The 25005-nt window shown below is 32.5% G+C and overlaps 3 protein-coding genes across 3 annotated transcripts; all 3 read right to left on the bottom strand.

Annotated features, from left to right (window-relative positions):
• Positions 1-3945: 3945 nt before the first annotated feature.
• Positions 3946-5244, bottom strand: LOC134718837 (leukocyte elastase inhibitor-like). Its single transcript, XM_063581625.1, has one exon. It carries the CDS (start codon positions 5166-5168, stop codon positions 4005-4007), a length of 1164 nt encoding a protein of 387 aa, XP_063437695.1. The 5' UTR covers positions 5169-5244; the 3' UTR covers positions 3946-4004.
• Positions 5245-8784: 3540 nt separating this feature from the next.
• LOC134718836 (leukocyte elastase inhibitor A-like) lies at positions 8785-10429 on the bottom strand. The gene has a single exon (XM_063581624.1). It carries the CDS (start codon positions 10360-10362, stop codon positions 9079-9081), a length of 1284 nt encoding a protein of 427 aa, XP_063437694.1. The 5' UTR covers positions 10363-10429; the 3' UTR covers positions 8785-9078.
• Positions 10430-18498: 8069 nt separating this feature from the next.
• Positions 18499-20106, bottom strand: LOC134718835 (serpin B6-like). Its single transcript, XM_063581623.1, has one exon. It carries the CDS (start codon positions 20044-20046, stop codon positions 18898-18900), a length of 1149 nt encoding a protein of 382 aa, XP_063437693.1. The 5' UTR covers positions 20047-20106; the 3' UTR covers positions 18499-18897.
• Positions 20107-25005: the final 4899 nt, after the last annotated feature.

Below are 25005 nucleotides of genomic sequence, written 5' to 3'. Positions count from 1 at the left end.
AAAAGACTATAGGTCTTATTTATAGTTGGTTAATGAGTTATATCACCATACGAGTATTTTTTAATACAAGAGGGGAGAAAACTCCTTTTTTTGTTCAACGTACACTTGCAATCAGAATTCAAGTGTAACGACGTGTCGCAACAAACAATTCAGGTAAATTAATTTGTCGTTATCTTATACAGTTTCTGGAAATAAGAGAGAATAAGCCAAATTCAAAAATTAGAATATGACCTTGACCTTTGACCTTGACCTAATTGTCATTTTTTTGGACCAAGGAGCTCAAATCAAAAGATCCAAGGTCTCTAAGCACTTATGGTTTACAAGATAGAAATGCATATCACTTATATCAAATGCATAAGGGGAAATAACTCTCATATGGAGCGTTCATATCGCTTCGGTCAAAATAGGACAAATCATGCGAAGGATATAACGAGCAATTTTGTAAAATAAATTTGTCGTAATCTTTTACGGTTGCGAAGGAGTTGCGCTCACAAAGAAAACAGTGTTTTGGGAGATAACTCCTACAAAGAAAAGTATTCGGTTACGCAGGGTAACTTTCAAAAGCGCATAAACTGTTCGATATCATATACCAAATATCTAAGCGACATGTTGCGAAACAAATATTTATCGCAAGAACAAAATTAGGCGGAAGGAAAAAAAAAGTGGAAACACCTAATAAATTAAACTAGATTTGCTATTGTAAGCAATACTGAACATTGTCAAAGTAGCAGTAACCATTTCAGTGTACCAAAGTAAAATGACACATCTATTTATACATGCAGGAATCGGCATGTCTTTACTCCCCCTTTGCCCCCTTTTTCTTCCCGTAGAATAAGTTTGAGTTCCATACATAGTTTGGAAATTCTTTTGAATTTAAAATTAAGCCAACGCGCGAGGAAGAACTAGTTGTCACGTGATGCGCAAGTATATTATCGTGGCACATTTATAGTCTATTTAGAGGGGACTTTGATACAGACAACATGTGTTTTTATTGACTGAGCGGCATACAGACTGTTCATTATGTTCCTCAATAGCTCGTGTATCAAACGATGCATGCATTTTGTCTTGTACAATTTAATTACACGTTCATCAATTGTTTTCAGCTAATGTGTATATTTTAGCGGGTGTTTGATTCCCGGATGTATATTTTAATGAAAAAGCAGAAATGCCACTAATATGTACTCATAGTGTGTATCCCTCTATCAGTGGCGATTCTCTCTTCAAAGCACTTTTTTTTAAGAATAGACGCACGTAAAATTAGATATTTGTTTTCTTTTAGCATATTCTAGCAGATGTTTTGCAGTACATATTTGTATTTGATCGTATGCACATACTCTTGATTACAGAATTTTTCCTCAAACTTGCTAGGTGTTTAATATGTGTTTTTGGCTGTTTCCATATGGCAACGGCGGGCATTTAGAAAATTTTAAAGACAGATGACATTTCAATACCACTTAACTGAAATTGAGCTTAAAATTGATAAAAAAATGTTACTTAGACGTTTTCCCAATTGGATCAAAATAAAACTTTTGGCCTAATCTCAAAGGTTACAGCAACAATCTAAATAAATCCAACAGCAATCAATTTTACTTTTATACTATTGATACGTGTTTGGGGTGGTATCTTCAACGGTTGATAATCTTTGAATTAATTACGGATTTCTTTTCCCTATTTTTATGTCTGGACTGTTTCCATGGCAATGGTTGCCATTTTGAACGTTCTTAAGATAAATGGCACAGTTTCTAATCTAATGAGTTATAATTTCTGAAAGTTTCGTTCAATTTGGACATTTTTCGGTTTTTCACATTTTTGCCGTTTCCATGTTAACGGCGGCCATCTTGAAATTCAAAACCCTAAGTGCACATCTGCACATGGGGATTGTCATTTTGCAACAGTTTTATCAATATTTGTCAAATCTTCTCCGAGAACAAAGCTAGACAAAACATGTTGAAGAAAATTCGTAATAATTACAATATGTCCCCCTTTTCCAAAGCGATGACATAATTATTATCCTGCATGATCTAAGTGAACTTAGTGAACTTGGATCAATCTTCAAGCAATTCCACTCAATCAATACGGGATTAAACCACTTGTAAATGGAACAATAATCCTCATTATCTAGCTACACTTTATGCACATCTGATGCTGCCGAAATTGGTACCATTAAGGTTATTATCTATTTTATGGACATGTATCATTATCATGACAATTAACCTACTTAAAAATTACAGAACTTACCCATTTAGCTATTTCAAGAAATAAATGATTTCTATAATTTTTATTATTTTTTACAGAAGTTCTTTTTGTTCGTGAAATAAGTAGGTACTTTATATTAAAAGAAAAAAATGAAAGAAAAAAGTAGATGACATACAACAACTAATTCAAATCTCCACATATGCATGTGCTAGACTTGAATATGACTCTGGCAAGTTATTGTTCTTTATCAATTTCTAAGGAATTTGGTTTTTTAAGAATTTAATTTCGAACGCAGATAGATTTTGATGACAACTTTATGTATATGTTAAAATAGACTCTAAGTTTGACATATATTTCATCCGCTATGACATTTCGGGCAAAATGGTGGTATACGCCATAGTGAGAAAACATCGATGTGAAGACACGTTAATTAAAAGGGGCAACTGTTTTTGAAAATTCAATTATATAAGGCGGTGAAAAGTAGTTTGAATTGTCCCGACTAAAGGAAATTTGAATCTTATTTTAAGTTATACAAAGCAAGTAGACTGTTTACGTAAAATTAATAATTTAGGATAAAATCCCATTTAAATTGTGTTTAAAATTCACACATTATACCGATCATAGTTAAAAATAATTCTAAAACGGGCCAAAAATATACTTGAGATCATTACAGGCATTTCCAAGTGCTGTGTTTATATTATTCTCTAATTTAGTATAAATAATGATTACAGCATTAACATTAAGTTTTTTTTAGTAAATCTAGTGTTCACATTGTAAGGATATATATCTGAACATGTTAATCAAGCAAGATATTCTTGCCCATAATGACCCAAAAAGTGTCTCATCCCATGTCCGTTTCTATTTATATGTTGTATATGTGTGTCTGTCTTAAAACTATATTAACAACTTTTATGTGTTGATCAAAGTTTCCATGTATCTCCTAATATTGTTGATTATGCTGTTTAATTGTTTAATCTTACTCTGCATTAATATATGGTTTCTCCTTTAGCATAGATATCAAGATCGGGGAAAAGACAGTGGTCCTTGATAGTATTAGCTTTATTTAAAGCTAGTTCAACAGGATATTTTATTTAGTTTACATACTGAAGTCGTCATTATTGAGAGCCAATATATCATCCAAATATCTAAAAGTATTGTTTTTTGTAAAAACCTTGTTTGATGTCGTAGGCTCTAATCGATGTTATAAAACTTTTAAAACAGTCCCAGAAAAAACCAAAACATAACTTTTGATGGTCACAAGAAATATTGTGTAAAGAGTACTTTAGTTGTGGGAACAGAACATTTTTTCTTTCACACTACTTATCTACCACATAGATAAACTGAACAGACACAAAAAAAAGAAACAAAGAAAACAAACTAAAATTCGAGGTAAAGCAAGTATAAATACACAATGTATAGTTCTTATATAAGATTTTAACGGTGACACATGCTACAAACTTACTGGTAACATTTGTTTATTTACAGGTAAAACCTTTGCAAAAATCCCACTAGTGCTAAAAATAATAAAATGAGATAGTTCTGCATCAAGACAGTCACCTGTATACAATATGAGTATTCGGACATATCTTCAAATATCACATAACGAATATTGATGAAAAAAAATATGTTTTTTATAACGATCGGAACAACTGAATTTTTTCTAAGGAGCTGCCTGCATTTTACCATCTTTAAGCAGCTATTTATGCATGATATAAAACGGTCAATTGTATCAAAGTAAAAAAATAAAACTACTCAGTTGATTTCTATATTTTTTTTACAAAAATAATAGTCAAACATGTTTCTTTACGCTATGGTCTTGTATATCTTCCAATGAATAGCGGTGTACCAGTTTCGTCATCTTGAATCAAAAACAGGAAAGGATGATCGGCAACAAATTGAAATGGCTGTGGTTTAGGACCTTGAAATGAAGTTGATTCTACCATACCAATTGTAGTAACAGCTGCCGCCTCGGTTCCCTCTTCGTTCACTTCTATATAAGCTTTGTGACGTGCATCAGACACGACAACGCGCGTTTGATTTGATTCGAAGATTTCACTAAAGTCCGCTTTTTTGCCGTCAAATATTTCCGTTAAACCTAAAGCTGTACAAACTGGCCTCAAATCGTACTCTCTTGTCATTTTAAATTTGGGAATTCTTATGAGTGTCTTTTGTGTCTTCATACCTTTTATAAGTGAATCGACATTTTCTATGGTAAGTTTACTTTCTAGTTCGGCGAGTCCGTCACCAGAATTTGGCAAAACAAATACCATTGATATCTGGTTTCCTTGGTATGGCAATTGTAAAACCTTGCAGTCAAGCGAAAGGTCTTCGCCAGACTTTGCATTAAACTCACCATACATCATATTAACTAGTTTTTGCTCATTAGCTTTTACGAAAAAGTTTCTTTGTGTAGTATCATTCTTGTTGAACTCTTTTCCCCACGTACCTTTAAAGTAAATTGCGTTTACTAATACTAATAAAGTATCTGCATTAACAACACCTTTTGGAATCATATCTTTTATTATATTGTTTGTATTTTTTGAAATCCAATCATTTATTGTCAATCGTGACTTTTCTGCGTCTGATTTAAAATCCAAGAGTTCAACATCACTTCCATAATATGTAGACGCCTTTGTACTAAAAGTGTTCAAAAGATTTAGACCCTTCCTAGCGAACAGCCTGTTTGCAATAGATATTGATACTCCTTTTGTTGTTCTGGTTAAGAGTTCGTCATTTAGAAGTTTGTATCCCTGGTCAATATCATCTGGTTCTTCATATTCGAAAATAACAGATTTCATCTGGTTCTTCGTCGTTTTGCCGGTTCCAAGCATAAGAAGTAACAATGCTGACGTGATACTGTATGGCGAAATGAATTCATTTCCAGTTCTTTCTAGTTTGCTATATAATGAGTTGGAAAAATTTGCAATTCCTTCTTCGAAGACAACATTCGATCCATTAAGATGAGAAGACATTTAAGAGCCTATGCCATGAAATATATCAAGTATGATAGTTGCACATTATTTTAAGATTCATCTTTATATATACCGATCTAATCGGCCTTGACACATGTTTGTTTGTAAGAATATGCATTTATATATTTATGTACATATCTTGTAAATCATGAATTAATGAACATACTTCACAACACAGCACCACAACCATCATTTACATAATATGTGACTCAGTGGCGTAGAATTGCATTATGTTTTATTTATCTTATTAACAGATGCAAATGCAGTAATTTTTTATTTTTTTAATCTAATTCTCTTATTTATCTAGAAATCAATCCATTTAATACGCTTGTATTACTTGCAGCTAGGTGTTTTGAACTTGCAGTGCAAATAATGGTATACAAATATATTGAATAAGTTTGGTGGGCTGTGTTTTTAAAAACACTGTAAGAATAGAACAACGTAGTCTTTTTTTGATTTACTGATTTACTATATATTTTGAATACAGAATAAGTCATCGCAAAATAACCTAGAATAATTGAAGAATAGTTATATAAATGTAAAACTGAAGAAATACAATTGCAGTTGATCATGTTCCGTTTCATGCAAAAATTGATCAAATGAATAATAAAAGTACAATCAGGTCTCTGTGATCTACATTTATTATCTTGTATGCAGACAATGCAAAAAGCACAGAATTACTTCTTAATTGTTTATTGACAAGTAGCTAACAAGTGTCACTGTTTAATGACGATTTGTAAAAAAAACATATTTGTGCAGTTTTGATTTTCATTTTTTTTCAAGGAGTTTTTTATCTGATGTTTTTGTTGTTGTTGTTGTAAACCATAAAACGCAGGCAAAAAAAACAAAGAATGAAGTGAATTATTAAACATAGTCGATGTTTTACAATCTTTAGGTGTAATATCAGTGGTTTTACATTATATTAATAGATGTTGTACAGTTAAGTCAAAAATATCAGGAACACGCCGTTTTTGATTATATTGATATTAAATATGTAAAAATTAAGGAATGGACATTACATTTTTGTATTTATGAAGAAGAATCGAGCCGTTCGAAATATTTTTGAAGACAAACTATTCCACTAGGATCGACGGATTGAAAGTTATTATTACAAATGCATAATAGTCTACTTATCCTTATTTTTGAAACTTTTTACAAAAGGTTAAAACGCTTCATTAATATAATCTATTGTATATTTAGAAATAATTTAAAGGTAGTTTGAGCTTGACATGTTTCTCTTCAATGCAAATCCGGTATGAAACCACGATTTTATTATTACAACTTCATCTGGCCTTGCCCATGTTGACCCTATGTGGTTTGAGTCTTGATGAAAAACTGCTAACAAATAAAATGAGTTAATCTATCATTTATTACGAAGTATGAGAACATGCACAACAATCAGATATATGTAGGCGTATAGAATAATTTTTATGAAAATAAGGAGATGTGTAACGTTATGAAATTAACAAATAAACAACATATGAGTAGTACAGGAAAAACTACCGTTATTTATTCGGTCGTCAAGAATAGGTAAAACTTGACCGTAAAATAATTTATAACAAGGCACATGTGATTACATAATGAAACAGTGAAAAATTTCTTAATTTTCACGAAAGCAGTAATTAAAACTATTTGTAAGACATTTACTAATGACAACAATCGGATTTTATGCTCACAGATACTCTTCTCCAGTTTAAACATGTCATTAACTAAGAATAAAATTCGGCCGTTTAGTAAACTAATACAGGCATTGAATGATCAAGTTTGAAACAGTTTAGAAATCAAATGCCGAGTTATACATAGAAGAGGAACGAAATATGCCAGAGGGACAGTCAAACTCATAGATTGAAAATAAACTGACAACGCCATCGCTAAAAATAAAAAAGACAAACAGACAAATAATAGTACAGAAGACACACAATAGAAAACTAAGGACTACGCAACACGAACCCCTCCAAAAATAGTAGTTGTGTTGTAAAATGTCCGATTAATACAAACACAGTAATTTAACATATTTTGCCGACAGTAACTAATGACAAATGTCAGACTCATGATTTGGAACGTGAACATGTGGTTGGGTTAAACATGTTTGTGAATTGAAACTTAAAACAGCACAATACAAAGATTGTTTTTCACACCCAACAACACATCTTAAAACTGCTTTGATATCTTTTATGTAGGAAATAAAGAACCAACAGAAAGAGGGAAGCTGTATCTTTCAAATGGTGAGGATTAAATAATTGAAATTATTTAAAATTATTTTCTGTCTATGAAGAAATAACATAAAAATGTGGCTCACACTGAATAAATAAAGGCAACAGTAGTATACCGCTGTTCAAAACTCATAAATCCATGGACAAAAAACAAAATCGGGGTAACAAACTAAAACCGAGGGAAACGCATTAAATATAAGAGGAGAACAACGACACAACACCGAAACGCAACACACACAGAAACGGACGAAGCATCAGACAAAACACCACGAGAATAACAAATATAACATGAAAACCAAATACATGAATTTGGGATAGACAAGTACCGTGCCACGTCTTATCTCAATATCTCAAAAATAAGAGAAAACACAAACGACTCAACGTTAAAATACAACACACACAGAAACGAACAATAATATAACAATGGCCATCTTCCTGACTTGGTACAGGACACTTTTAAAGGGGAATAACCTGCGTACAGGACACTTTTAAAGGGGATTAACCTGCGTAACTGTTGAAAGTGGCTTTAAACATCAATCAACCAATTACGGCTTGAATTTTTCATTTTTCATGTGAAGGTGTGTAGACGTTTTTGGTATATGGTATTATATAGCCACCATCTTAATGTGAATTAACCTGATCTTAAATGACTGGTAAATAGTAATTGATCTTTCAGACTGATCCACTGCAGAAAATCGCTACTTTAATGAAAATTTGGTTGCAATCAATTACAATTTGTTCGGTCTATGTTAAAATGGTTCAGTACCTATATTTGATCTCTAACTGGATCATTTGTGATTAAGATTATAACACAATTGTGACTACTGTACTTCTATTTTTTCAATTTCTACCTATTATGTATGTTTGTTTTGTTCATACATCGTTGCGTGGTCAATTTAATGGAATTGTATGTGACTCCCATACAAGTGAGAGATTCAGCTAGCTGTAAAACCAGGTTTAATCCACCATTTTCTACACAAGAAAATCCCTGTACCATGTTTGGAATATGATAGCGTATGATAGGAACTTTCTGTTTTGAATTTTTCTTGGAACTTTGTATTTTTGTTGTTTTACTCTTTAGAACATACTGAACTGACGGTAAACTACCTTAGTGTAGTACTGAATTTACTGCTATCGACTGGTTTGAGAATTGACCGCAGGTCTGAAAAAGACCAAATAGTATTTTTGTCAAACTTTATAAATAAGATCAGAATGACATTCCACTTATTGATGCGCATTTTTCAAGAAACATACCATAGAACCTCGGCTTTTGAATGCAATAATACGGGGAAACCAACAATTATCATTAGAAACAAACAAGACAAGACCGAAAAAAGTAAAAAGCAAGTATACCATATTTTGTTTTTATAAAACGTTTTGAAAAGTGAAACATACTATAAAAACTAACTTAAAAGAGATGTTTATTTACAAATATAATATAACAATGAATTCCTTATGCTTTGAATCTAAAACTGCATAGCTTTTCAAGAAACTTAATGGTTTCAAAACTGATAGGTATGAACACCTCTGTATACACAAAGTAAGTATCAAAACAAAAATGTATACAACTTCTTTACAAACTTTGAAGTCAATTCATTCATCACAATATGATTTTTCAATTATGATCATTTTACACTTTTTGCAATAACAAAATAGATGCATTTCACTGTTTCTGCAACAATTATGGTACTGTTACACTATGGCCTGGCATATCTTCCAATAAACAGCGGTGCCCCTGTTTCGTCATCCTGAATGACAAACAGGAAAGGATGATCTGCCACAAATTCAAATGGCTGAGGATCAGGGATCCTCGCCGAAGTTAATGCAATAGTTAATGTAGTAGCGGCTGCAGCCTCGCTTCCCTCTTCGTTTACTTCAATAAAAGCTTTGTGACGTGCTTCAGTCACGCGCACGCGAGTATCATCAGATTTGAACATTTCACTAAAGTCTGCAATTTTGTCGTCAAAGATTTCTGTAATTCCTAAAGCTGAACAAACTGGCATCAAATCGTACTCGCTTGTCATTGTAAATTTGGGAATTCGTATTATTGTTTCTTGTGTCTTTAAACTGCTTAAGAGTGTTTTGAAAGTATTAGCGGTAAGCTTACTTTCTAGTTCGGACAGTCCATCACCAGAATTTGGCAAAACAAATATCATAGAGATCTGATTTCCCTGATATGGCAGTTGTAAAACCTTGCAGTCAAGTGAAAGGTCCTCACCAGATTTTGCATCAAACTTACCATACATCATATTAACCAGCTTCTGCTCATTCGCTCTCACGAAAAAGTTTCTTTGTGCAGTGTCATTCGCGTTAAATTCTTTTTCCCATTTGCCTTTAAAGTAAATAGCGTTTGTTAATACTAATAAAGTATTAGCATTAAGAACACCCTTTTGAATCATATTTTGTATTCGATTATTTGTATTATTAGAAATCCAATTATTTATTGTCAATCGTGAATTTTCCGCTTCTTTTACAAAATCCAAGGGTTCAACATCACTTCCATAATATGTAGACGCTTTTGTAGAAAAAGTGTTTAATAGGTTAAGGCTCTTACTGCTGTATAACCTGTTTGCCATAGCTAATGTAACTCCTGGTGTTGTTCTAGTAAAGAGTTTCTCATTAAGAAGTTGGTATCCTTGATCAATATCATCTGGTTCTTCATATTCGAAAATGACCGACTTCATCTGTTTGTTAGTCGTTTTGCCGGTTCCAAGCATAAGGAGTAACAATGCTGACGTAATACTGTATGGTGAAAGGAATTCATTTCCAGTTCTGTCTAGTTTGCTGTACAAAGAGTTGGAAAAATTTGCAATTCCTTCTTCGAAGACTATATTCGATCTATTAACCGGAGAAGAAAAATTTGTAAAACCTTCTTCGTAGACTATATCCGAACTATTAACTAGAGATGAAAAATTCGCAATCCCTTCTTCGAAAATTATATTCGATCCATTAACCTGAGAAGCCATGGAAGAGGTATTCATGATGAAGTAAATATAATAGGAGTATTTTTTTTTCAATGATGCATCTTTATATATACCATGTATACTTGACTTGTCAGCCTTGACAAATGTTTGTTTGTAAGACTATTTATAAGCTTTAATGTCACGCATTAATCAACTTCATTTGACTAACAGTATGTCTACCACCAGTGACACGTCTGACTTATACCCTGGTATTCTCATTACGATTTTCTCCTCTTGTTGACAGTTGTATGCACTTTAATAAGACCTCATTAATTTTATTCTTTTAAATTATTTTATTCGGTTAATCCTAGTAAAGCCAACATTTTTTGTTACCTTTTTATGACGGCACTTGTTTTATCGAGAATTTAGTCCCATTTCTATATTTATATCAAGGTAATTGACATAAAAGAGTAATATCGACTAACAAGTGCATGTGATAAACTTGACGAGTAAATCAGCCCAATTAGAAACTAAAATTAAATATGGAAATGGGTAATCTGTCATAGATACATCAACCCGACCATAGAGCAGACCATAGCCGAGGGCCACCAATGGGTCTTCAATGCAGTGAGAAACTTCCGCACCTCGAGGCATCCTTCAACTGGCCCCTAACAAATGTGTATACTAGTTCAGGGATAATGGACGCTTACAGAATTGAAGGACTTTTAGTTTTAAGAATGAGTCATTACAAAACAACCAAAACTTATATGAGAAAATTTTATAAATGTATGAATTTCAGATACACTCACAGTTAGGTTGTACTTTGTAAAGATGGCTGTTTCTTAAACCATGTCTCTTTTTGAGTGATATAGAATATACATAAATTAACTTTGTTTCTTACTGGTTCCCAGTTATGATTTCTATGTTTGATCTGATATAGATATAACTTGGGAATGTTATATGTAAATATACACATGGAAATTATTTAAATTGAAATCTGTGGTAATCCTACAGTCGAGGTAGGGGTATATATAGTTAAGAAAGTTAGTGTTAGTTTAAACTCTTAGAAGTTCGGGGCATATCAACATTGAAAATTATGCCGCACAACCCTATTTTTTTACCTTTGAAAAAATAGTAGTGCATATGAACTTACCATTCTAGGATATGATTGTTTTTCAATTTTTCAACTTCATAGTAAAAAAGACACAGTTTTAGCCGTAAAAGAAGTTCTTTTTCGAAATTGCATTGTCAATATTTAAACAAATGCAAGCTATAACTGTCATATTGAAATGTATCAAAGCAGTTCAAAATCAGCAACATTTGCACATTTTGAGACCCGATGACAATTCATATGTTAATATGTGCTTTTAATAATGAAAAAAATGGGATTATTGCATGACTTAAATTGTTTGAAAAATAGCATCTTTTTGTTTTTGTTCGAATCCATGCTCTAGGCATTTTAATGGAAGGAAACTCTTGGTGAGATGTTTAAAATTAATTTAAATTGAACGTTTTTTTAAGAATAGAAAGAAAACAAGTTCGCTTGCACCATTTAAATTTTATTTTTCGTAAAACATATTTTTAAACTTATCTTCTAATATTTTATTTCAAATTTCAATCTCATAAAAAAGTAAATCATCTTAGCTGAACGTGTTTCTGTCATGAATTATATGACCAAATTTGGTAAATTTTGCACGACCTGTAGCTTGACAAATGATCTGATGAGCCATAATTGGTATTTTCGGAAAGTTCATAGCACAGTCTATATAATGTAGCAAAGTGTAAGAAGACTTTGCAGAAGAAATATTTAGAAAGATGATCAATCTAAGGAAATACACCCTAAAGGCTTTCTTTGATCAAATTAAGGAAAGCAGTGGCAAAAATCAATTATGACTTAAGGATGTACTTAGGTGAGGTTTTCGTGTCAAACGTTCGGACTCCTTGGTGTTTTCCATACAATACAATGAAAAATATTTTGCCCCATAACACCCATTTATTTCTTCATACAAGACTTGATAGATAATGAAAGGTCATTTACCAAAATTTATGAAGATTCTTGATTTTCTTTCTCCTGTTTTGAGACCTAATAATCCATTAATGCAAATATAAGATAAAAGTCTGAGTCAGCCTTTTCCCTCCATATTTTAAATCTCAAATTTAACGAAAAGGAGGTCCATGACCTATCAATATTTTTAGCTTATTTTCATTCTTAATTGATGCTCCATCAGCTTATAGTATCAATTTTAACTTCTTAATTCATTAATTTTTACCTTACCTCACCTAAGTACATCTTTATTAGCTCTTAACTTAATATTGTACTTAAAAGCAAGTCACCGTGATGTACATGTATTACCTTATAAGAGGGCAAACACACATAAAACATACCATTAAATTATTCCATTAATAAGAACCATATATAAGTAATTATTCCAGTCAGATAACGATTTTCAAAATTAAAAATAGATATGAGAAATAACAATCCACTAATGCCTGATGTTATAAGAAAAGGGTGAAAACTCTAGCCATTTTAAACAATTCTGAGAATAACACAAAGCGTGAGATACCAAAGACGGAGATAGAAATGTACCTTATGATTATTTGTAAAGATTGCAGCATATCAATATAATTATACTATTCGGACTAAAGAATTGAATTTTCAATATTATTATTAGTACTCATTTTAAATATACATATCTTTTGATGAAAGGTAAAATAGAAAACCGATAAACAAATACAAACTGTTTTGTATATTTAGAATAGTTATTAATGTTACTTTGTTTTGACGTGTTTTCCTGCAACGCAAATAAATTATACACGACTTTATTATTACAAAATCACATGACCTTGACAAAGATAACTACATGTGGTTTGTTTCTTGATGAAAAATAGGTTACAATTAAACACAAGTTAATGTATCATCTATTACGAATGAAGTGAGCATGCGCAACAATAAAACATGTGTATACTGGAATGTATGTAGGAGTATAGAATAATTGGTTTGACAATAAGAAGATGTTGAGAGTTTTCAAAATGGAAATATTTTAGCCAAACGACGCATAATCAGGATACGACTAACTACAGGTCTCCAAACGGTCTTAACAAATGACTGGAAAAAAGTAAAATCACAAAAATACTGAACTTCAAAATCAATTCGGAAAGTCCATAATCTGAACTGAAATGAGTCCGTTTTTGTTAGCTATAAAAGGTCGGGAGATCACAACATGTGAGGATACAGTGATTGAAATAAAATGGCAGACAACAACAATAACCAAAACAAAGGAACTACATGGTCGTAGTTGACGACGGGCACATTTTGTAATGTTTATTATGTACCCAAACTTAATCTCAAACTTAATTTGATTGTTTGCTGTATTCCTAAGATTTGAAAACAAACGTATATTTGTCAATGATCAAAAGAGACACGAAAGGAACCAAAAGGGACATTCAAACTTATAATTCGAAAACAAATTGATAAAGCCATGACAGACAACACCCCAAAAACAACCAGAACAAAATCGACAGTACACAAGAAAAAACATACAATTGTTGAAGACTGTACGGTGACCTATAGTTGTTAATGTCTGTGTCATTTTGGTCTCTTGTGGACAGTTTTCTCATTGGGAATCATACCACATCTTCTTTTTTTATATAGACCAATAACACGAATCTCTCAAATAAAAATATAAAGTATGTATCAATATGGTATGGCAAGAACCATAAGGAAAAGGTTAACAAAACGTGAAGATCTTCCATAATCTGAACCTACGTCAGTCATACTCAAGACGAGAAGATGTTAAGGAGGTAGGCATATATTAAGAAAAATAAGTCTTTAAATCATCAGTACTTTTATGTCAACCATTTTCATTAAAATATTCTAAGCTTCTAGGTTACATAGATTATTTCCAATCTGTCTCAGGTAAATGCTTTGAATACATTGATGAAACTTGACTTTTACAAACGCATCACTGAATCAAAGAGTTATCTCCCTGAACCAAGATCTACCTTATTGAATGTTAAAATGAAATAATTATACACCCTGTTTTTTACATCATGCTTACTGAATTTTATACAGACTTTTATTCCCACATGAAAGACTTGCCACACAACTCTGTGACTATAATTCGTCCATCTTTGATCTTGCTTCGTAATGAGGCCTGTGACGTTGAGAAACACTATATACACAAAGTATTATGCTTATCGAAACAAGTTAAAAGTAGACATAAGAAATGACAATAATGATAATGAAAAAAAACAACAAAATCAAGTGCATGTAGGAAGGTATTGATATTTTCTTAAATGCATTTATTTGTTTATTGTATTTTATGGCATATTTTAAGGGTGAGATTTCATTGCAAGAATGAGAGCGTTCACTAGTGTATAAGCGTCCTTACTAGGGAGCCATGAGTAAAAATGATTGATTTAACTAGCATATCTGTGCCCAAAACACATACACTGCGTAAACCTGTTTTCAGAAATAACGATTAAAATCTACTTTATACACGTCATGTTTGTTTTATTTTATTAAGATATAAAAAGGTAAAACGAACATGACGTATGTAAAGTACATTTCAGTCGTTTATAAACGGGTGCGAAAATGTCTCGCTGCATTGAAGACCTGTTGGTGACCTTCTGCTGTTGTCTGTTTCATGGTTGGGTCATTGACTCTTTGACACATTTCCCATTTCCATTCTCGACTTTTTCCAATCCAGAGTCTTCATGGTGTCACCATGATTAGGTCGATTGTGATAGAAGATTTGTATCGCAGATGACGGCAGCTATGTTATTCTCGTATTACTCAAAACCCTCTTGTCCTCTTTTGTCAAATAATGAAATGGGGAAAAAGTCTGTGTTTACATCCCCATGCTCAGTTGAAAGATCGACTTCACCATCTCATAAAACAGAGCTTTTTCTATAAAAATGGGAATCGTAGATACAAATTTCTTGTTTTGGGATACAATAATTCATATTTTGTAAAGAATCACATTGAATCTTCCAGAAAATATACTGAAGATGATATTATTAAAATGCTGGACTTTTTGATCGACAATATATTTGTTGAGTTTGGAGGATTTATATTTCAACAGACAGTTGGTATTCCAATGGGTACTAATTGTGCACCCTGCTGGCTGATTTGTTTTTGTATTCGTATGAAGCAGAATTTATTCAGAACCTTCTAAAAGACAAAAAGAAAAAGCACCTTGCGAAATTCTTTAATTTTACTTTCCGATATATTGATGATGTTTTATCATTGAACAACCCATACTTCAGCCAATACTTACATCTCATATATCCTAGTGAACTTGAAATTAAGGATACTACTGATACTAGAAGGACTGCTTCATACCTTGATCTTTTCCTAAATATTGACGTAGATGGACGACTTCACACGAAAATCTATGATAAACGGGACGATTTCAACTTCCCAATTATCAATTTCCCATTTCTGAGCAGTAACATACCCTCTGCCCCTTCGTATGGTGTTTACATATCACAATTGATACGTTATTCACGTGCTTGTTCATACTATACGGACTTCATATACAGGAGTGTGCTCCTTACGCAGAAACTGCTCCAACAAAGTTATGAGGAGGACAGATTAAAATTGACACTCCGTAAATTTTATGGACACCATCACGAATTGGTGGATCCATATGATGTCTCTTTAACCAAACTAGCTAAGGACATTTTTACCACATGGTGGATCCATATGATGTCTCTTTAACCAAACTAGCTAAGGACATTTTTACCACATGGTAGATTGTGGTTTGTCATTATGTCGTCTTTATCTTTTAATTACCAAACGTGACTTATTCCCGAGTGTGACTGTTTTGCTGAATGTGAATTCGTATTACTATAAGACGTGTTTCTGTACTTGTTTATCCCAAATTCATGTATTTAGTTTATATGTTTAATGTTATATTTGTAATTCTCATCTTCTCATTTTGTCAAATGTGTTGACGTCTTTTTATTATATTTAGGTGTTACGGATAGAAAAATTAATCATCGCCTTTAAGAATTATATTTAATTTTGTACGATTAATTACGTTTGAAGTTGGATTCATAACAAACTGGATATATATATATATATTACAGTTAATTGCTATTAATAAGTATTGCAATATGCATTTTGTTTTAATGAATTATCAGTATTTAGTTCTAATATAATTTTAAAGCAATCCTAATTCTAGCTCACTTTTAAATTATAGTTTTTCATGTGTGACTTCATGCTGTTTCTAAATTTCATAAATTCAAATGTGACATAACGTTTGCCTTTTCGCCATCGTATGTGACGTCATTTTTTTTAATTGCGTTGACGCCTGGACTGATTCTAGTGTGTCTATGCTGTATTGAACTTGACATCATGTATTCGGGTTTAGTTTTCTGTAATAAGTTAATACTTCAGTTTCATTATGAATATATCTTTCACATTCATTTGTTAAAATTTACTGTTTGCAATAGCATGAATCGTTCTATATAATAGTGTTCTAATATCCCGGGCATGAAAACAATGCCGTATTTGGCAAAACCTTTTCAACGTTTGATCTTCAGTGCTGTACAACTTTGTACTTTTTCACTTTCGATCTTGTATATCTGGGCGTTATGTATTCGGGTTTAGTTTTCTGTAATTAGTTAATACTTCAGTTTCATTATGTATATCTCTTTCATATTCATTTGATAAAATTTACTGTTTGCAATAGCATGAATTGTTCTATATAATAAGAATGTTCTTATCCCGGGCATACAAACAATGCCGTATTTGGCAAAACCTTTTCAACTTTTGATCTTCAGTGCTGTACAACTTTGTACTTTTTCACTTTCGATCTTTTATATCTGGGCGTCACTGGTGAGTCTTGTGTGAACAAGACGCGTTTTTGGCGTATTGAATTTTAAACCTGATGCTTTTTGTTATCTATTAATCATGCTTTTCTTTGTCTAATATGTTCTCCTTTTTATTTGTATTATAGTCCTGTAATATTATGTTGTCATTTCAATGTTATATTTAACTTTGCCATTAAAGTGCGAGGTTTGGCATGCCATAAAACCAGGTTCAACCCACCACTTTTATTCCCCTTTAAAAGTGTCCTGTACCAAGTCAGGAAGATGGTCATTGTTATAATATTGTTCGTTTCTGTGTGTGTTGCATTTTAACGTTGAGTCGTTTATGTTTTCTCTTATTTTTGAGGTATTGAGATAAGACGTGGCACGGTACTTGTCTATCCCAAATTCATGTATTTGGTTTTGATGTTATATTTGTTATTATCGTGGTGTTTTGTCTGTTGCTTGGTCCGTTTCTGTGTGTGTTGCGTTTCGGTGTTGTGTCGTTGTTCTCCTCTTATATTTAATGAGTTTCCCTCGGTTTTAGTTTGTTACCCCGATTTTGTTTTTTGTCCATGGATTTATGAGTTTTGAACAGCGGTATACTACTGTTGCCTTTATTTACATGCATTAAATAACATTAAAAGACTGATTAGTTTGAATCTATCTGTGGTCATGTTGGTATTCTTCATCTCTCTTTTGATATTATTTACAATTTGTGAAGACTTGAGGCTTGTTGTACGGTGTCAAAGAGTTTTCATTTTTGTACACTGTGTGGTTTCAGAAATAGTTTTTTACTACAACAAATAAATTAAAAATTTGAAAATATAATAAGATTGAAAAATGCAAAAAAATACCAAGAATGAAAATGCCAAACAAAATACCAGAATATAAGTCAGTAAAGATGAATGCATGAGTCAAACTAAAAGATCTACCGCTTGTGGATTGAATGCAGATTGATTATGAAAACCACAAAATGATCAGATGCTCAGTTGTTATGTAGGAAATAAACATATCCTCTTTCTTTTCCTGATAAAGGTTAATGATAAAAAGAGACTTCTCAACAACTTACAGTGTTAGGTCCTAAACGAAGTGTAAATGAACTATGAACAATATGGTATTAATCTCTGTTCAGATGCTTTTACATGAACTATCGTTGATATGGTTATATTTATAAATTAAATGTTTACAAAATTGAGAATTTTTTGAAATACTAAGACTTTTCTACCTCAGGCATGGATTACCTTAGCTGTATTTGGCAAAATTTTTAGGAATTTTATTCCTCAATGCTCTTCAACTTCGTACTTTATTTGGCCTTTTTAACTTTTTTGGATTCGAGCGTCACTGATGAGTCTTTTGTAGACGAAACGCGTCTGGTGTATATACAAAATTCAGTCCTGGTATCTATGATGAGTTTATTATTGATAATAGGCAGATATAGAGAATGTTTTTATCATAGGGAAATGATTATCTTTTCATGTCAAGAAATTCTCTGATTCACCTTAATTAAGCAAGTACTGTTTATTCATCTATCTTCTTGGGTATCACTTTTCGTTGATTGAGAAAAATGCAATTATTTGGTTTCGTGGATTTGTCAAAGTCTGAATACATTCGTTTATAACATTTGTAATTCGATGTCCATTGGTATTCGTGGTTTCCAGTTTACCACAAAATCCATGAAAATTTGTATCCAACGAATAATAATAAATCCACATTATCGTCAGTATGATTGACATTAAAAATTATATATATTCGTTGAATACTGTAATATGTTCATATGATGAAATAAATTATATACTATGGTCTTGTGTATCTTCCAATAAACAGCGGCGTTCCTGTCTCGTCGTCTTGAATAATAAACAAAAAAGGATGATCTGCAACAAACTGGAATGGTGTTGGATCAGGAAGACTTGATCTATGTTGTATAGCGGCTATAGTGGCTGCTGCCGCCTCGCTTCCTTCTTCGTTTACCTCAATATAGGCTTTGTGACGCATATCACTCACGTGTGCATGAGATGGCGACATTTCACTAAAATCTGCTATCGTTGGATCAAATATTTCCGTAACTCCTAATATTGACATAATAGGTTTTAAATCGTACTCACGTTGCATTGTAAATTTTGGAATTCGAATAATTGTTCTTTGTGTCTTTAGTTCACTTAAAAGTATAGTTAAGTCCTCCATTGAAAGTATATCTTCCAGTTCATTGAGTCCGGCACCAGCATTTGGTAAAACAAATATCATAGACATCTTGTTTCCTTTGTACGGAAGTTGTAAAACCTTGCAATCGAGATCAAGGTCTTCGCCAGACTTTGCATCAAACTCGCCATACATCATATGCACCAGTGTTTGTTCGTTTGGGCCGATAAAAAAGTTTCTTTGTTTTGTGGTATTCTTCTTAAATTCCGTTTTCCATGTTCCTTTGAAGTAGATAGCGTTAGCAAGAACAAGTAATGTATCTCTATTAAGAACATTTTTCGGAATCATATTTTGAATTTTGTTGTTTGTATTTGCAGATATCCAGTTATTTATTGACAATCGTGAATTTTCCGTATTTTTAGCAAAATCCAAGCGGTCAACTTCACTACCATAGATTGTCGAGGCCTTTGAAGAGAAAGTGGTTAAAAGGTTTAAACCCTGCCTAGCGTATAACTTATTAGCAATAGAAAATGTAACACCCGGTGTTGTTCTCGTCGCAAGTTTGTCATTCAGAAGTTTGTACCCTTGGTGGACATCATTTGGTTCTTCATATTCAAAAATGGCAGTCTCCATTTCATATTTTGTCGTGGTTCCGGTTCCTAGAATGAGCAATAATAAAGCTGACGTGATACTGTATGGTGAAATGAATTCATTTCCTGTTCTCTCTAGTGCACTGTACAGGGAAATTGAAAAATTTGCAATCCCTTCTTCGAATACAACATTTGATACTGCAGGCTGAATATTCATTGAAAAAAAATATAAGGAAAACAATATTCAGTAAAGTAAATATGCTAGAAGTAAAAATGAATGCTATGTATCATTTTATATACTAGGAGCTGTCATTTTTGACACGTGTTTGCTGACAAGAATATTAACGTATAAATTATAAATCAGCGTAAGTAATGTTGTTTGGAAAATAATTTATCTGCCATTTACAGTGAAACCTGTTAAAATCGAACCTCTTCGATTCGGGACTTTTTGTTCGGTTTTGGCCGATGATAGGTTTCGGCCGGTGTTCGGTTTTATCAGGTTCACGACGCATACAATTTGATATGACAGTGATAAAGGACATCTTTGGTTTATACAGGTTTTCGGTTTATGCAGGATTCGGTTTAGCCGGGTTTCACTGTATAAAGATTATAACTTAGGTGGTAAGATACTGATCTGTTGTTGACAAGTGCTTGCACCTAAAAAAAACTCATCAATTTTAATTTTTCAACTTGTACTCAGATAATGCTGGTTTAAACCGGAATATCCAATATACTATTATAGAATGTGTTTCGCTGTATTGAAGATATTGTCCAATAATGTACTGACTTGGGACTTTCCAATTTGAATTTTCCACGGAGTTTAGTATTTTTGTGATTTTACTATCTACGTGTGTATAAAAAGCAGTATCAGTGAACTGGCTTTTGATTAATTCAAAGAATAGTTAACACTGGATAGAATCATCTAAAGTATATATATATATATATATAAGTACGTCTGAGTCAGTGACAACCCTATAACAGATGTATCCATCGGATCGCCATCAATGATGGTGATACATGGCTGTGTACATAATGTATATACAACTCGTCTAAACATCAACCCAACATTGTTGGGTTGATGTTTAGACGAGTTGTATATATATATATATATATATATCCATGCCTTATAAATCATGTACTGTAATATGACGCTAGATTAAAACTGGCGTGGAAAGGTAACACCCGGCCACCGTAGGCTTCATTTTTATGAATCCCAGGTGGTTATGTGGTCTAGCGCGGTTACAGCCCAGGCGTTTTGGTGTCACGATATCTCAGTAGCATGGGTTCGAATGCCGGCGAGGGAAGAACCAAAAATTTGACAAATCAAATTTACAAATCTAACATTGTTGGGTTGATGTTTAGACGAGTTGTATATATATATATCACATGGCCAATATTGGCACTTCGTGGCCATACTCCTTTTAAGAATAAACAAGTTAAAAAAAAGTACATATAAGTATATCAACTGGAAAATGTTTGGCCCATAGTGTAAAAGAAACATGTATGACTGTTTGCGTCCATAGACTAAGTACACAACATCAATGATTTATATATTTTTTTAATGTTGATTGTTTTGCTTATGAGCCTTGTCTTGTTGGTTTTGTTCAGTTTTTCGTTTTGTTTTGTTTGATTGTGTTTGTTTGTTTGTTTGTTTGTTTGTTTGTTTCTCTCTACCAATAGACTTCTAAGGCTCAATTATTATGATACATTGAATTTTACTTTACTTGCACAAAAAACTTGGACAAGACATTTGATCGAACTTGTTTTCTTGTGGAAATTTACAATGAAACGCAAAATTAAGAAAACCCATTAATACAGCATTTTGTAATTTCACCTTCAATTTACTCCAATGTATGTCTGTGGCTCATTTATAATTTGAAGTGTGTAACAACAATAAAAATACATTAAAATGTTTTCTGACAAAACCCATAAGTAATTAATTAATAAGCACATTAACCAACCATATATGTAGTTATATAGGCGTAGAATATATAAAAGTAAATAGCATTTTTCACATTATATTAATTTGAAAAAAAATAAAACTCTCAGTCACTGACAAGAAGGTATATCCTTGCAGCTGATTAAGTTTGTGTAAAAAAGTACAAGTCGATGAAGTGGCAGATAGATGTACGTCTATTACAAATAATTCATGTATATTGAGGACAACAATAGGTAAGTATGACATATATATCAATCTTGAATTGACTAGGTCGACAACTGTATTATTACTCGAACCAAAACCTGGATAGCTTAATTATAAGACGTGTAACTTTGAGAACTATTTATAGTTCGTATTTACGACTACAGAAGAACCAGAGGTGGTCTAGCAACAAAACTAATTACAGCATGGAAGGCAACGTGATGTGAACCCTTTCACAATTCGCCGTTTCAGAATATAATGGTCCTGAGTAATATTTTCAAAAGTATACACAAAAACGTCGCGATTGGTTAAAAATGTCATAAACAATGGAAAGTCAACCAATGACGTGACGTCTTTTTCATTTTGGGGTACGAACAATGATATTACCCATGATTCTTTACTGAAAAGGCGAATACTAACAAGACAGAGAAAAAGAGCCAAAAACGAGACGATCGGGTTATTATAATTTTGATTAAAATCAGTAAGCATAAGTAGGAGATAAGACACACAATGGAAAATTGGACAGGGAGTGACATTTCCTTCCTCACAAACCCCTTTTTTTCAAACAAGTGCATATAGGTGACTAAGACTTTATTCATCTTACAAATAGTGATTGAGAAACAACAGCTTTACTTTGTTAGTGAAGAGGGTAAAATTTAAAAAAAAAAAGAACAAAAAAGGAACTAATGAAATGGCAAAGTTAAAATTTCAACACCTCAAACGAATGGACAGCAACTGTCATAAAACTTACTTTGTACATGCATTTTCTTATTTTATAAAAAAAAAAAAAACAGCGGCAAATATTCAAACTATAAACGCTGTTGGGATAAAAACGACCAGCACAAAACACAACTCTGAAAATTAAATAAAATTGAGAATGGAAATGGGGAATGTATCAAAGAGACAACAAACCGACCATAGAAAAAACAACAGCGGAAGGTCACCAGTAGGTCTTCAATGTAACGAGAAATGCCCGCACCCGGAGGTGTCCTTCAGCTGGCCCCTAAACAAATATTTACTAGTTCAGTGATAATGAACGCCATATTAATTTCCAAATTGTACACAAGAAACTAAAATTAAAATAATACAAGACTAACAAAGACCAGAGGCTCTTGACTTGGGACAAGCGAAAAAATGCAGCGGGGTTAAGGACTGGTCATCACGAACCTTACTAAAAACTGTAACTTATGTGTTCTCCATGAGTTTACTCCTATCAGTATGTTGAACGTTTGTATAATATGTTTGCAAACATGTGATGTAGACAATCGTTAAAGAGAAATGAATCGTTGAAATGAGCGTTATAAGGTATTGTTGATATCTATTTTGCTGAAGTATGCTGTGACATTAAATAAAGTTGAAGAAATGAAACGAATATTCATATTCCATTCGTTTACATAATTGTTACATTCTTTTAAATTCTTACTTGTACTTTACAGTTTGAGGAGCTTTAAAATAGTTATCAAAGGTACCAGGACTATGATTTAATACGTCAGACGCGCGTTTCCTCTACATAACATGCATCAGTGACGCTCATATCAAAACAGTTAAAAAGCCAAACAAGTACAAAGTTGAAGAGCATTGAGGACTCAAAATTCCAAATAAGTTGTGCTAAATACTGCTAAGGTAATCTACTCCTGGGATAAGAAAATCCTTAGTTTTTTTCGAAAAATTCAAAGTTTTGTAGATTTATTATAACCGGTTCTTTCTAAATGGAACCGGTACATCACATGATATACAAGTTATGTTAATTATTAATATAATCTCCCTAAATATAACTGCAAAAACACGTTTAAGACAAATGTAAGGTCAAGATACATTGTACATTGACATTAATAACAATAAATAAAAATAACGTTGTTTTACAAGGTAACATTCTGTGTCGTTTATCAAAGTGACGTGTACTGCGTAATTAATAGTGTACATATATTGTTGTTTTCTATTAATTTACTGTATATAACATTTTGAAATGATAAAAAAACCACACACGAAAGTTATGTATCTGTTTGGTCGTACTTTGACTGACACACTTGTTATTCACGCATTTGATATGTTTGAAACTTTGATTTTACAATTCGCTTAGTTCATTCCCGTTCAGTATTTTCCTCGAAGTTCGGTATTTTTGTTATTTGACTTATTGCATTTATTTAGTAGTATTTGGTATATTTTTGTTGTTGTTGATTTAGACGTTTAATGATATTCGTGTTTGAATTGGCTGTTTAAATACTTTTTTTCGAGCACCATTGATTATCATTGATGACAGTTACGTAAAAGAATCGTACAAATATGTACACATTATAAATTTGGTATTCTGTTTATATGTTTTACCATATATTAAAGAAGAAAAAAATCAGACAACTAATTCTGTTATACACGCCGTTATAGGAAGAGATTAAGAGTGCATTTCTTTCTAACATAAACGATGCAAACGGTTAAGCGCGCACATGTTTTGATCCTTTCTTTCAAACATACGTTTGCAAAGTTTACACAAACTTTGACAAACTATGCAATCGCTAAAGATACGTCTACAGTTTGTCGCTCGTCGTTTGTTAGTACACACGCTACATTTGCTTCTAACTTTATAGATATAGGAAGATGTGGTGTGAGTGCCAATGAGACAACTCTCGATCCAAATAACAATTTAAAAAGTAAACCATTATAGGTTTAAGTACGGCCTTCAACACGGAGCCTTGGCTCACACCGAACAACAAGCTATAAAGGGCCCCAAAATTACTAGTGTAAAACCATTCAAACGGAAAACCAACGGTCTAATATATATAAACAAAACGAGAAACGAGAAACACGTATATATTACATAAACAAACGACAACTACTGTACACCAGATTCCTGACTTAGGACAGGTGCAAACATTTGCAGCGGGATTAAACGTTTTAATGGATCCAAACCTTCTCCCTTTTTCTGAAACAATAGCATAACATCACAACATAGAAAAACATACGATAACATATCAATTGGCAGACTTAACTCAATCAAAAAAGGTATGATTAAACTTGATTGAACGATATGTTTGTTCTACG

The sequence above is a fragment of the Mytilus trossulus genome, chromosome 5, assembly GCF_036588685.1.
Source record: "Mytilus trossulus isolate FHL-02 chromosome 5, PNRI_Mtr1.1.1.hap1, whole genome shotgun sequence".
Lineage (NCBI taxonomy): Eukaryota > Metazoa > Mollusca > Bivalvia > Mytilida > Mytilidae > Mytilus > Mytilus trossulus.
This window is presented reverse-complemented; position numbering and strand designations above follow the sequence as displayed.

Excerpts from the sequence above, each read along its gene's own strand:
- LOC134718837 (XM_063581625.1), bottom strand. The coding sequence starts at position 5,168 with ATGTCTTCTCATCTTAATGGATCGAATGTTGTCTTCGAAGAAGGAATT.
- LOC134718836 (XM_063581624.1), bottom strand. The coding sequence starts at position 10,362 with ATGAATACCTCTTCCATGGCTTCTCAGGTTAATGGATCGAATATAATT.
- LOC134718835 (XM_063581623.1), bottom strand. The coding sequence starts at position 20,046 with ATGAATATTCAGCCTGCAGTATCAAATGTTGTATTCGAAGAAGGGATT.